At 45.3% G+C, this 15,118-nt stretch overlaps 1 protein-coding gene across 2 annotated transcripts; it reads right to left on the bottom strand.

Moving 5' to 3' along the window:
• Positions 1-5,245: 5,245 nt before the first annotated feature.
• vps37c (VPS37C subunit of ESCRT-I) lies at positions 5,246-14,989 on the bottom strand. Of its 2 annotated transcripts, none has more exons than XM_085408920.1 (5): positions 14,666-14,989; positions 13,957-14,066; positions 11,804-11,975; positions 9,939-10,021; positions 5,246-7,787 (listed from the first exon to the last, which is right to left on the bottom strand). In XM_085408920.1, exons 2-5 carry the CDS (start codon positions 14,047-14,049, stop codon positions 7,071-7,073), a joined length of 1,065 nt encoding a protein of 354 aa, XP_085265046.1. In that variant the 5' UTR covers positions 14,050-14,066; positions 14,666-14,989; the 3' UTR covers positions 5,246-7,070. The 2 variants fall into 2 exon arrangements, with proteins under 2 accessions (XP_085265046.1, XP_085265044.1); XM_085408918.1 differs by having other exon boundaries at positions 14,456-14,988.
• Positions 14,990-15,118: the final 129 nt, after the last annotated feature.

Genomic DNA, 15,118 nt, shown 5'->3' with positions numbered 1-15,118 from the left:
GGGTGGGGAAAGTAGCACGATAAGAAGCGAGGAAGAAGGAAGGGGTAGGAGGAAGAGGTGAAGGGAAGACTTACGTGCATGTGTGTATTCATTTTCACTTCAGCAGTTCTGACTCACAAGTCTCTGTCGCCCGCCGAGTCCGACTGCAGCAACATAAACCTGTTTTCAGGTGGCGTCGCTCTCGGTTAGCTTTAGTTCTGAGGCTGAAATCTTACACTAGTGTGTCCCTCTGCTTTTCATAAAGACACCAACACACACACGCTGTGGAAGCTTCCTCGGACACCTGACTTTAGGGGTAACGAGCCCACACGTGTTAACATCTATACGTAAACACACATAACGTACATATTTACAGTCGTGGTCAGATGTTTACATCCACTCATCACGTGGTCGAATGTCATGTTAGTTTAGGGCTTTTCTTTTTCCAGGGTGGAACAGCTGTTCAGCTTTACAAAGAAGAGTTTATTTTGGATCATCCAAAATACATGAACTGTTTCTAAAGTATGTATTTATAAACCCCACTAACGTTTGGTTAAGTGTCTCTGTTGTAACTTGACTGGACATTTTTGTAGTCATCAACAACCCGCCTGACATTCAACCTCTCGAGCAGAGTTCTTTTAAAGTGGCTGGCTTCCCGGCACACAGCCGGCTTTGGGAAGGCCATTCCACAAACAGATTTGTGGTGAGCTTTGACTGTAATGAAACTGTGTTGTTCCTGTGGCTGACTAACTGATTCAAATATGAACAACACAGTTTATAAAACAATGTCTGCATCTTTATTCTCCCCCTTGAAAAAAATCCGTGCACACAGCACACTCGTAGAAGTAAAATTTACACAACACATTACTCCTGAATAAAGTGGGATTAGCGTGAGGACACAAACTCTGTGCGGCCAGGATGGCTGCGTTTCTGCACCTCCCACATTAAACAATGCTCAAAATAAAATCAATATCGTATTATACACGATACTGCACATTGTAGATAATCTAATGTATAACAGGCTTACAGCAGTTTTAAGATAAGTTTAAATTCTTATAACACAGCATAAAGTCACATGACCTCTAAAATTCACACAGCATATTTATTCATTTTTTATTTTTTCTTCTCTGCATCTTTGTTGTGCATTTATTTGTTGTAGTGGTATTTCACATTGTAAAGCGATTTGTGCAGCCTGTTGGTAATGTGCTATATAAATAAATTTCAGTTCAGCTCATTTTTACTTCAAACATTTCAAACAGGTGCCTTCACAATCATTACAAAATATCATTCCATTATTTGTTTGAAAAGGAGTAGGCTGAAGTATTTACTTATTTGTCCCTACCCCCTCTCATTCATTTAATTTTTTTTTTTTGTCTTAAATTAAACAAACAATAATAAAAATATATATTCGAGTAAAATCAAGTGTTGGCTTTTTTTAAATTCTCTATTTTTAACATGTTTGATTTTATTTTCTGTTTATGTTATTTGTCTATGTTTAGCACGTTTGATTTTAAAGTGCTTAATAAATAAAGTTGGTGCTGAGAGTCGTTCATCGTCACCCTTCAAAGGGGCGCTGCAGCATGAAGAAGAATAAAAGCAGTGCAGCCATGTTATTAGCAAAACGTAAAGACAAGAAAACAAACTTAATACAAAGTTGTAACACAAAATACGGCACACTCAGACAGTATGTGTCAGCACACACTCAGTTTGCCGTGCTGTGTGCAGACACAGACTGGGGGGGAATACAGTTTGGCTGCTGGAGCAGAGCCGAGCATCGAGTTGGCTGTTTGGGTTCATGAATGTAAACGTTTTCAGACATGACAAATTAAGATGTTTATACCAGGTTATGATAAATATTATGTGTTTACTTATTTATTTATATATATATATATTAATAACAGTGAGCTCTCAGGTAACACGCTGTAATCTGATGCACTGGGGAAACACAAGAACTGTGCTGCTTACAGCGAGCTACAGCTGCAGAGCGTAAATATCAAGCACATTGTCAGAGATCTTTTCAGTACAAGACATGAAGCAGTTACAATGTTCCAAAGTAAGAATTCATATAACATAAACAGTACAGGGAGGGACGGGTGGCTGTAGCTCAGGAGCTCGAGCTACTCATCTGCTGACGGGACGGTTGGTGGTTTGATCCTATGCTAAAATGATTTCATCAGAGTGTGAATGTTAGATTCACATAGTAGAAAGTGAGACGTGGTGTGTAACGTGCTATAATCACTGCGGCTTTTTAAACAATGATGTGTTGTATACATGTGACAAAAACATGTACATTTGATCCCACAGCAGGATCTGGAGGCCCTGTGTGCGTGCTGTCATGTTAGCAGCAGATTAGCGTTTCCTTAGACTTCACCATGTGCAAAGATCCGAGCATAAATTACGACACCACAAGATGACAAGTTTGTGCAGGAACTGTGACTAAGTGAACTCATACATCATCCTCTGGGTCTGTGACAAACAAAAATATCTTGTGTTGTTGATTCATCTCGGCGTGGACTTTGCACACTACTTTACTCCGTCACCTTCGTCACTCTCGTTTTCTCTCATTCTCCACCTCTGGTTTACGGCGCCGTAGATACGACAAAACCCCCACAACTTTCAACTCCTACTCCTCTCTGCACTGAATTTCCCAAATGTCTGCGCGTTTTCCCCTCACAGGAGCTGGCGTCATGAGCTTCACAAACCATCAACCACAGCACATCCACGAGCTCGTATCAGTCTCTCAGGCAAGAACGTGATGTTTGGGAATAGTGTTTGCAGCGTATACAACAAAACTCACTGACCCATCTAAAAGGAATTGTAAATGAAAAAGTCTTTGAAAAACCGTAATGTCTCAAATCAATATCATGGTATATCACAACACACTGTAACAAGTGCAGCACGTGGACTACTGAAGTGAAAGATGTGACATTTATTGACATATTAGTTCCTCAGACATGATCAGAAGAATGATTTTTTGCACATTGACACTGATCTATGAATCATTCAAGCATGAAAACTGCACCATGTACCATTTTTAAATCTTAAATCTTTAGTAACTTTGTCAAAAAACACACCATGTGCTCCCATTTCTGTACTCGAGTCTGTGAGAAATGAAAGAAAACACTTTGACAGCCATAAAATAATAATTTTACACCAACAAGGTGAATCCCAAAGTGCTAAAAAGGGAAACTTGTGAAGTACATCCTTAAAATACCTGAGGAGGCTCTGGCGTCCTGAGTCCAGCCGCTGTCTGTGAGTCTTACGTCCTTCCACGATGCCTCCTCTCCTTCGTTCCCAGTTTTCTGCTGTAAGTAAGCACGCTACCATTGGACGCCATCGTCCTGCGTTTGTGTTTCCATCCCGGATGCTCTCCAGTCCTCGGCCTCCTTCCTTCCATGTAGCGTGCAGTCTCATGGTCCTGGTGTGAAGCCCTCCACTCATGTAAGGAGCTTCCTTGTCTTGATATCAGTGGCTCCTCATTGATCCAGTTAAAACCGGGTTTTCTTGGTATTAGAGAACTTTACACACCTAACTTTGATGAGTGAAGGTTTTGGTAACATTTAAGATTCATTTTCATGACTCGATGCACCTCACACAAATCATTTTTATAGCAGTATGACTCCATGAATCCTAACGTAATAAAGACTCTGAGCATTTTACTTCAAATCAACTTGTTTAATTATTCACAACCAAAACAAGAAAGAAAACATTTTCTCTTTTTCCATCTACATCATCAGTAATAGAATCCCTCCAGATCAGAACCATTAAATCAATCTGATATTTCCCTCCAGAATATTAATGCTAACTATATTAAGACATCTGCCTTGTGCTTGTTCTAAAACACTGTAAAACTATTATTATTGTTGTCGTCATTTTTCCTAACAACACTGAAGTCCTCAGGACAAATCCACCACCGTCATGTCTTTATCGTATGTGAAAGCTCGTCATGCTCGGGTTATTGCAGCATCTCTATGTGAAGTCGTCACCTACTCGTGTTCACGTAAAACCAACTGAAGCCAGCGAGACATCTGCTGTGTGTGTGTGCAGTAAGACTCCACAGGTAACACCAGAGGGCGACGTTAGCACCAAGAGAGGTGCAGCGTCAGCTCTCATCCAATCAGACGGCGCCAGTCTGTCAGCTGGTGCTACTGTGTGGACATCTGAGGTACTGAGAGCTGGATTCAGGTGAGCCATCACATGCACTCTGTCAGCTACAGCCCACATTTACCTGTGAGGAGTAAGGCACCCTTTATAAAAGACTAATTCACCTAATGCTGAAATATTTGTTTATATGTTAGTTTCTATCAAGCATTAATCAATTCAGAGTTGGCAGTAATCGTAAACCAGGAAAAGCAAACAGTGAACTGCCAATTACATCGACTACTGCCATGAAAGGTCTAAAGTACATTTGCAGTCACTGCCCTCGGGGTACCTGGTTCCTGCAGAGGAGCTAATGCTGGTCTCTTTCCTTCAGTGTCTTTGCTCTGTGACAGACATCAGCACGGTGAGCGAGCGGTTTATAAAGAGAACCTTACTGCCGTGGCTTAGCGCTCTGTGGCTAGTAACAGACAGGTCAGTTACACGCAACAGCTGACTGTACCTGTGCCTCTAAGTGTTTTCTATGTGCAGACGGTACACGAGTGAGTTTCATCAGACTCCCTCCCTGTTCAGAAGAGCGAACCTTCCATCTTTGTTTCCAGCAGACCTTACAGCGAGTCTGATGCTCGTGTCTGTGGTGGAGCATGTGCTCCTTCACCACAGCGAGCCACTTTACACTTCTGCTTTCTTTCTGACAGCCAGCCGTCCATCACAGGCTCTTTCAGACAGGCAGAGGAACAGAGGATGGTTATACTAACCTGGTTAAATAAAAAATAAATGACCTCTCCAAACACCACAGAAACCTCTGTGTGACTGAGTGTACAGTGACTGTTTGCTGACTGACTGAACACCTGCTACTGCCACTGTGAAAGCCTTTGTGCTAGCAGTCTTAGCGACAGCTCTTAAAGCAGGAAGAGGTGATCTTTGACCTTGGCAGGGAAGTCAGCTGATATCCAACTTCTTCTAAATCATGTAACATCTGAAGAAGCGTGGCTCACACTGGCTACTACGATAATGACTGAATATATCCGCACAGTGCTCGCCCTAGCATTAGCCAGCTCTCAGCTGAAGCCTGCACAGCCCGTCTTCAGGTACAGATTTACCGTGTTTTGATTAACAGCAGGTTCAACTTTGCTCTTTGCGTGTCTGACATGCACTGAAACAAAAAGGATTTCTGCACACCGCTCTCCGCTGCACAACCACACCGGGATTCCTCCCCCTCTTTAACATCATCATCATCATCATCATCATTCAGTCGCCTGAACTCTGAGCTCGCTTCACTAATGCAGCTTTCTGGAGCTTTCTAGCGGTGCAGTATTTCTGAGTGCCAGATCACTTTAGATTCAGTTCAGTCACTTGGAGGGATGTAAGGTACAGCTCGTCACCAAAGAAATGTGAGATTTACGCGTTTGCCTGTCACAATGTTGGCACTTCAGTTTAAAAATACACACATACTAAATTCCCTTCAACACCTCCACCTCACCTACGATGGTCTGCAGTGCCAAAGTGTTTGAAGCCAACACAAAGCTTGACTTTGGAGAGCCTCCGTGGACCAATCAGAGAGGTGCAGGGAGCACACAGAAACATGAGTGACACCAACTAATCCCTTTGTGTCAGCTTCTCCACGATAAAACATGCTTATAAGGAAATCAAGAGTGTGACCGTTCTGACAAGCGACCCTTCCTGGGTTTCCCTTTGAATTACTTATTAGAAAAATACAAAACAAAAGATCGTGAAGATGTGTGGAGAAAACCAGAAACCTGCCTACAGTGTCGGTTCTCCAGCTAGGCTTCCACTCACAGAAACAGACATGTTTGTTGACTTTACAGAAAAGTAGGAAAGGACATCACAGTCGGGATCAGGAATCTGAAGAATTTTCCAAGTCTGCCTGTTTCCTCTTCGAGTGCTTTAAGCAGGGCTGAGAGGAGAAGCTGCTGACACAGCTGCAGCTGGGGACGTCGCAGCACCAATGCTTACAGTAGCTTCCAAATGCTGTACATGTACTGTGACCTGGAAATACACGTGGTATTTTCTGTGTAGTGTACTGTAGGTTACACACGGTGGGCTCTTGTTTTAAAGGGGCAGTGCGCACACTGCTGCTGCTGTTGAGATAGTCACCGGCTGTTTCTACTCTGGTATCTGCTACTGGCATTGGTGTGCACTACTACAAACGTAGTACTGTGACATCTCTTGCTGCAGTTTGCTTCCTCTGTCCAACACTAATGAAAGGAAGAGGAATGAAAGCAGTGTCATCAGCAGAAGTTTCTTTGGTTAAAGGAAACAAAGTGGCCGCGTTCACATTCGCTTGCAACTGGAAGAGCTGAATATCCGGGCAGCTACAGATAAGAATATGGGAACTTCAAACCCTGCACTTTAACTTCATGTAAGAATCGTACTGTGTACCGGCCTTCTCCTTTTTAATGGCATCATTTACGCCCAGAGGTCATCAAAGCAGAACATAAAGCTTCCATATCTCGTCGGTGCTCACAGAAAACAATGTGAACCACACAGACTATGGCAGGGGATGGGGACACTGTCACAGAGTGTGATTCTTGCCATGTATTTGTCATAAGGGGGAGTGCACTTGTGTCTATAAGGACTTTCTGATTGCCAAACAGCAACACACACACACACACACACACACACACACACACACACACAAATGACATGGAAGAGGAGGGAGGAGACAACGATGTGCAGAAGGAAGAAGGTGAGTGAGCCAGAGACAGTGTTTGAACGCTTAAACACAAACGCAACAACCTGAGACCAGAGTAGGGGGAGTTGGTGGGTCGACAAAGGAAGGGCAAAGAAATAAACAGAGACAGACTGATATTAGAGAAATAGTGCAACAAAGTAAAGCGAGAGACCTCTTGAGTCTGGGAGCATCGGAGAAAGGACAGGGCGAGGAGAGCAGGAGTGAGGGAAGAGAAAATGGTGAGACAGCAAAGGAGGAAAGATTTAAGAAGAAGAGAGACAGCGGAGCAGCAGTGCTTTCAGGAGTACGGCTGTGGAACTCCATATCCCGGTCTGTACATGGGTCTCCCTGTTGCTGACTGAGAATTGGAATAGGCTGGCCCAGATGGGTAGCTGTAGCCCCCGTAGCTGTAGGAGGCCGGGTAGGGCGCAGGGCCACTCTGAGCGTGGCTCGGGGTGTACTGGCCAAATGCTGAGCCCGGATGTGGCGAAGGAAAGGAGGGCTGGGCCGGGTAAGGGCAGCTGGCTGAAGCTGGAGGCCCAAAAGGGGGGCTAGGGCCAGAGTAGCTCCCTGCCGGAGGGAAAGCTGAAGTGGGACCTGGGTAAGGAGGGAACTGTGACGGGGCATTGGCTGGAACAGAACCTGCTGCTGCCACTACAGCAGGAGGAGTAGGGCCCGACACGGGGTACGGACTGTAGGGGAGCCCAGATGAGCCCCCTGCAGACGAGGACACGGGCTGAGAGGCGTTCTGAGGTTTGGAACTCGGCTGCTGTTGATTCGTCGTCGTTGCTGTTGTTGTCTGTTGATCCCACGGTGACAGCGGGGTGGCAGAGTCCTCTTTCAGGCATGCTGACGACGTCATGGCGGTGGCATTGCCCTCGCTCCTCTGTCGCAGGATTTCTTGGAGTTTCTCTATCCGTACGCGTCTTTTGTGAGCGAGTGAGCGCAGGGAGAGGAATCGGTCGAGGAAGGAGTCCAGCGGAAGAGATCCCTCCAGAAACTCATCTGCTAGAGCCTGCGGGACGAGACAGGTAAGACAAATGAGCGGTGCTTACTGCTGAGCAGGTATCAAACTACCTCTAAGGTCAAATTACTTGTAGTAGCCACAGACTAATGATGTGCTGCGGGGTGGGACCCACTGCTTCACAACCTGCACAATGTGACGGCACCCTGAAAACAAGCCCACAGCCTGCCACAGCCCAGATAAACAGCAGCCGCTGTTAAAGGAAGTGCAAAATCCTTCAAAGTAAAAGCATTTCTAGTTCGGATAGGTCTGCACTGCTGAGCTGCCCAACTAGATAACACAGTGTGCCCAGGGGCGCACTTAGTCCAGCTAGTCTTTAGTTGAATTTCCTGATGAATGAAGCAACTAATCCAAAACACAGCACGGAGACACGAGCTGTTCGGGCGACTGGACGAATATACTGACTATCGCCGATAGACTGAGCCCATGAGTAGGTTTGCTAATAATAATGTAGCTAATAGAAGCAGTCAACAGAAATACAAATAATAGCGCTGTTTTAACAACACCCTCTTTCATCTGCGATGCCCCTCCTCACAGGGCACTCAGATGCTTGTTGGAGCTGCAGAAGCTGGTGACAGCCTAACACACTCAGCTGGATGGTGGACGCGTGCATGCTCCTCTAAGTTAGTCGTGTTTGAGGACTTTGCTCACACTATACGTCTGCACGAGTGACACACCGCTGTGGTTACATCCTTAGGTTTACCTTTTTCATCCCAAATTGGTGATTGGCGAGTCAATGAGGGGTCATCACGACAAACACGATTGCATGACAGACAGTCAAAATCTCTGAAATGTCTCTGTCAGCGTATTTTGGGCAGTTTGTCCAAAGTTCGTTCGTTCTGCGCTCCAGATTTTAATGGCGTTAATCACGTTAATGCAGCGTTAACGCTGACAGCCATAATTGTTTTTGGAAATGAGTTCGTCCATGTTTGGACTTCTGTGTTGTAAACACGCAAATCAGTCCGTGCATAATTGCATTGCTCCGCCCATCACAAAGCCTGCGCATGCGTAAATATATCGCCCAACCCTAGTGTCCACCATGCTGTCACAAACAGGTGGGTCGCATATTTACAGGCATCAGTGAGTGTGGCTGAGTAAAGAGGAGGAGCAGAGTCATCAGGAGGTCACGTGGACCCTCACGCTCGCTGCCTGATGGTGACGTTTACGTCAGTCACATCTGACTGGAGCATAGTGAGCTCGTGGGAAGTAGAATCCCAGCTCACCCATCCATCGCTGCTTTTCAGGGGGTGGGTACCATAGGCAGCAGCTCAGACGCTCTTCCACGGGGACAACAAAGCGTTCCCAGCTTTTGTCTGATCACTTCAGTGAAAGCTGACCACATCCTGACACCTGTGGCTGCAGCTCAGCTGGCAGAGCAGGTCACCTACTAACCAGATGGTTGGTGGTTTGATCCCAGTCTGCATGCCAAATATCCTCGGGCAAGAAACTAACTCCACGTTGCTTTCTGATGCATCCATCGGAGTGTGAATGTGTCCATAAATTTTTATGAAGAGAAACTAACTTTACACTGGCGTAGACGTTCACAGGCTGAGACCTTCTGAACCAAAGACATCATCTGATGGTGATTTGTGTGATTCCAAAACCTGCATTGATGTGTCAGCATTAATGGGCTCTTCACTCAGGAGCAAATTCACCGTACCATGTGCACTAACGCACAGCCAATCATGGCTACAGAATGCATCGTGTAATGATATCATACCAGGTTGTCTGTCTGCTCCATCTCAGAGATGGCGGCATCAAAAATAATTTTGATTGGTCAGACCACAGAACAGTCCAGTTAATCTGAAACAGCCTCAAAAATCCAACTTAAAACTCATCAGTGTTTCATCGAATGGTACATGCATTAGTGGGTGAAGCAGGAAACGCTGCTCCTGAGCCCACACACTGACTTCCACCACGCTGTCATGTCTGCATGCATGCAGAGACTCATAGGAAACAACACATCCCATCTTCAGGAAACTCTTTAATCTATTCGTGATCGTCGGCGTTTAGAACCCAACTTTAAACTGTTGCCTTTCGCTCATATTACCTGAACATGCTGAGCCCACGTTAAAAACATTGACGCGTCTGCCTTTACGTTAAACGATGCACCTGCAACATGTTTGACAGTCGAACACTGACCTCTGACTCTTCTTCTGTTTTGCTGCCCTCTGTCTGTAGTCTTGAGAACAGCGCTTCTGGAGACACCTGACCTGCCATGCCATCTGAGGGGAGCAAGAGTTAGAAAGAGACCGAGTATGAGCCTGGGCGTGTCTGATGATGGAAACATTAAACGCTCAGATAAACGCTCAGACTGATGAGAGCTGTGGACTCACATTATTATAATGGATTAAAAACACAGGCAAACTGAGAGGCATGCTGGGAAATTCCCACCTGTGTGTCCCACAAATAGACTTTACCTGGGTGGGCTGCACAGGTACAAGTCCAGCTGCTAAGGACAGAGATTCTGCAGACTGTTTCCAAACGAACGTTCAATAACGGTGCTGAAGTGCACACTTTCAGCTTTGAATCAAGAGGGTTTATACACATTCTGAACGAACCATTTTACACACAGTGCCTCGCTCACTCTGGCTCGGTGGCTGTACACAGACTCAATACTGCCATGGTCCCCTCATGTATCGATCCATCTATCTGGCAGCTCCACCTGCACAGCGGTGGAGGAAGAACTACGACTCACTGCAACACTGCACATTCATCTGGTGCCAGTTTATTAGGATTTGTATGTATTGGGCACATAAAGACTCAGCTCTCTGAAGCTGGCGCTCCCTCTGTTTTTAAACACAGACACAGATAACCATGTACTGTCGCACAATGAGCCACTGTCAAATCACCAGCTAACCTGCCAAGCAGGTTTTTCAACAGGTTCGAACTGGGAACCTTCCTTCACTGAGGTGACTGTTTATTACCGACTCACTCTTGAAACTCCGTCTGACTATCAGGTCCATGAGGTTCGTCCCACCCAGTCTTAGTTTGGCCCATGGTACATGGCTGGCGTTTATATGGTGTTTTTCACTCTCACCTAACACTTCAAGGACATTTGAACTTTGAGCTGCATCCATGAACACATTTAACAGCCTCACATGCAAACCTAGATGGATGCATGAAAGAGTACCTGGGGTATCTTCTCCAAAGGCACTTCAAACATACAGATGCAGAAGAGAAATAATAAAATCCTGAGTCACATAAAGCAAGGCTTTCAGGGGCCACGGTGAGGGATGGGTCCAGTGCCCACACTGTGTGTACTACTACCACACCCAGGGCACTGGCACTGCCAGCCTCATACTAGGAGCACCTGTGGTATAAATGTAAAACTCTTTTCAGAAAGGCTGACCTCTCATTTTGAGGTCAAGGTCACCGGGATTCAGAGTCATCTGAGACTTTAATTTTAGTAGATGTCAAACTCACTTTACATCATCGCCTGACCCCGACCAGTGACACTCCCTGGTCGGGTTTAACTACACATTAAATGATAAAGAAACGCTGCTGTAGTAAATGATGCACGGCTCTGACATTTTCAGAAATAAATGTGTAAAATGACACCAAGTGTACCTATGTAAAAAAAGAAAGTCCTATAACAGACGGAAAAATAGGAGCAGTTTGACAACAACACCCCATCAGGTGAAAAACAAAGAAACGCTTCTGAGTGACACTTCAGGTCACTTACTAACCAGAAGGTCGGTAGTTCGATCGCTGCCTCCTGCAGTCTGCACGCCAAGATACTCAACCAGGTTCAAGTTCATCCATCAGAGTGTGAGTGTGTGTGAATGTTGTAGTAAGAGCTCAGAGAGAGTAGAAGAGTGCTGTACGTGAATCAGTCCAGTTCCCATTTCAGACATTTATAGTCAACGTCCAAAAAGACAAATCTACTTTAACCTTTTTTGACAATCAGTGGCTTTTATGTGATCATCGCACGTGATGAAAACTCACTCAGTGACACAGTGAGTCAGGTGCAGTCAGTAGTGTGCAGTGTTCATCCCTCCCCCTACCTTTCAGGGAGCAGTGCTGTCTATAGGTTTCTCTGACTGCCTCTAGTTGAGAATATCTCTCCACCAGCAGCTCCTTCTGCGACTCCAAGCGAGGCTTCATGTCCAGGTTTTGCTCAGCCAGGCTGCGATTTGATGCCAAAGCCATTTCTCTCTCCAGCTGGATGTTCTGGATCTGAAACAAAAGCATGTGATGCAATGGGAATTATAACTTTAAGTGTCGGCATCAAACACGTGTCTGTGTAGATCCTTCAGTGTGTCTGCATCACCACATATACAAGTACTGAAATGTGGCGTTTAGTAAGCCTCAGCAGTCTTCTCTAAAAGACCGAACGATGGACTGACTTGGTGGAAGGATGTCAGCAGATTCTCCTCGTGTAGAACATAGAGTCATATCAAAAGCACTACTGCAACCACAGCGACTAACACAGGAGCCTCGTGTGTGCTGCAAACGAGCCGGATTCTCCATCTTGTTCTTGGCGTGTAAAATAACTGCAGTTAATAAGTTTGTTAGGCTGACATAAGTGTGTGCGTGTCCTGTTCCTGTACTGTGAGTACGCGTCACAGCTGAGGCATATCTTTACAGTTTTAACACGAGCCTGTGTCTTTGTGTGTACAGCCCTGCGATGTGAAACAGCTGAACAACGTTCCTAACGCTGCGTTCAGTCAAGTCAAGACCAGGATCCGGCCCTGGACTGGACTTTGGTGGCATCAGTGGGACAGCTCTGCTGTCTGTCCGCTCTCTGCACAGCTCATCAGTTTTATCTGACTGCTGTTTTTCATGCGTGAGTACATAATGTTTATTATTTTGTGACGCACATATACAGCTATGGGGACATTTTTTCCACGATTACGACCCCAAAAACATCACACGACTTTCACAACAGTCTTAATATGAGACGAACTCAAAGGAAACTGTGTCGCAGCGTCATTATTTACTGACTGAATATTACACATTCGTCAGTGGAAAACGTCTGTTGGCCTCTGGGATTAGCAGCATGTTTGAAAGTGTCACTGCGGTCAGGCTGGCATAAAGAGTTGCCCAAAAAGCCTTCACCTCATTTCTTTCCATTTTGCTTCCACGCAGTCAGACGCGTCATTTTCAAAGTGAGCAACAGTTCTCAGGCTTTTCTTTGGACACTGGCTGTTTTCAGTACTTGTACCTGATCATGTTCAGGGCAATGTTATTTGGTTTGTTAAGCCACCTAACTCTGACCTATAAATCACTCAAGCAGAAAAATCGGCTCACTCAAGGGATGAACCAGTATTGTGTCTGCACACAACAGGCAGCTTAGCAAAGTTAGAAATGTCATCTTCAGGCACTTTGTTGCTAGCAGCATGCCACAAAGCACGTCATTTCTTCCCATTCCTCCCAGTTGAAGTTATGAAAACTTAACACAGCGTGACAACCGACAAAGTGACTCTCTACAAGCTTTAACCTGAAACCCTGCTCTGTCTTGGCGTGCACTCAGTCCTTAAAAATCGGATTAAACTGGATGACAAATGAAGAAATGGCAGATAAACCACTGAGACTCCTCTCACAGGTGACTGTGTTGTCTCTGTTCACCTTGAGTAGCTCAGGTTTCTGCAAGCTTGTGTCAAATCAGCAGTTCAATGTCAGTATCTAACCTAATGATTTCAGGAGATCTGCCAACATTTGAAATCATCAGAACACTTTCACAAAACAAAACACCTGAAGTATTCTGGACTCAGTTTGAACCAGCTCAGAGATAAGGGGACATGAGTCAGTCATTTGAAATAGGAGGTGATGAAGGACACGAAGTTCCTCGGAACAACTCAACAATTTTGCATGACTGCAAACAAAGCAAAGGTTACAGGGACAAAGGCAAATCCCTATTTGCTCACTTCCAGGACAATTATAATAACTCCTAACTTTATTATTTTGAAGAAGAAAAGTACCACACAACTACTGAACATTTAAAACTAAAATGCTTCCCACTGACCGCCTCGTCTTAGTCACTTTTCACTGAGCTGATGTAACCTTGGCAGAAAGACTTTATAGACCGTTTGAGATTTAAATTAGAAACCGGTTGTAGGGTCACTGCAATGCCACATAATCAAACTCCTGACTTCTCATTAAGGGAATTTAATCGGCGTTTCGACAAAGGGGAAGAAGAATGAAGCACCAGTTTCACCTCATCGGACTCCAGAGCCATCGATTCCACCCTCTCCGGACTGTCCAGGAGCTCCTGTAGCTCTGATTGGCTGAGGTCCTGAAGCTTCTCCATTTGATTTGCCAGGATGGCTGTCCAACATAAACAAATCAGGAAAGAGACATTAGAAACGTTCGTTAGAGACAGAAAGTTGACATTTACAATCTCCGAGCAGCCATGAGCCGCTCTGAGGCAGCCCGGAAAATCAAGAAAACACCAACCACGTCCCTCGCTGCTGTTCCCTAAAGAAAGTCACCACGATGTAGGCGATATATGAAAACTGCACTTAGTTATTTTCCCGCAATATGCCATTAGACAAATTATAATACAACAAATTAGCCAATGACGGCTAACAGCTAGCTAGCATAATAAAAGCGCAGTACAAACATATGGAGGCAAGTGACTGTAGGCCCCAAAACACAACAAGCTGTCTGGGCGCACAGTGAAGCGAGAACACGGGTGAAAATGAGCCGGTACTTACACGACGCTAGCAAACCAAATTCAGTGCGGCACAGAGTGGCGGTGACATCCAACAGCACCTATTTATTCCAACTGACAGGTGACGTGACACGTCCTCGGGATCTGTAATCTGCCCCGGCTCGATCCACACACACAAACACCAACCGCTTTGTTTCCGACGCCCTTTGGCCGCAAAGCTATCTACTGCTAATCGACCGACGTCCAATCTCACCTGACGGCTCGGCGCTAAGCGATACGATGACAACAGTCGCTATGATCGCAATGTCAGGCACTCAGCTACCGTCAACTTCGAAGGAAGCTCAGCGATTTGGTGCTCAAAACCGGAGCTTAGAGTCACCCCCTCAGTCCTGACGACGACTGTCAAACGCCGGTGTCTTCCGAAGATGCCTACTTTAATAAACACTCGACTACAGTCGACAAAATGCTAGAATGGAGGAAGAATTTCGCTGAAAATAGGAAAGTTTCACTCCACACTGACAGAAACCGCCGCCATTTTTGGAAGCCTACACGAATTGCGGGTGGTATTCGGACAAATCCCGAACATTCTGAATACAGCGCTCGTGAACTTTAATTACATCGAAGTTTGTATGTATAAATGCTTCCCGATAATTATTATTTCTGGGCACACTTGGATGTAATTATTTTAACTGTGTCCGTTTTCCCT

The sequence above is a fragment of the Rhamphochromis longiceps genome, linkage group LG6, assembly GCF_057381845.1.
Source record: "Rhamphochromis longiceps isolate RC_006_pf linkage group LG6, R_longiceps_female_GT1.1, whole genome shotgun sequence".
NCBI lineage: Eukaryota > Metazoa > Chordata > Actinopteri > Cichliformes > Cichlidae > Rhamphochromis > Rhamphochromis longiceps.
The sequence above is the reverse complement of the archived record's forward strand: the minus strand, read 5'-3'. Positions and strand labels throughout refer to the sequence as shown.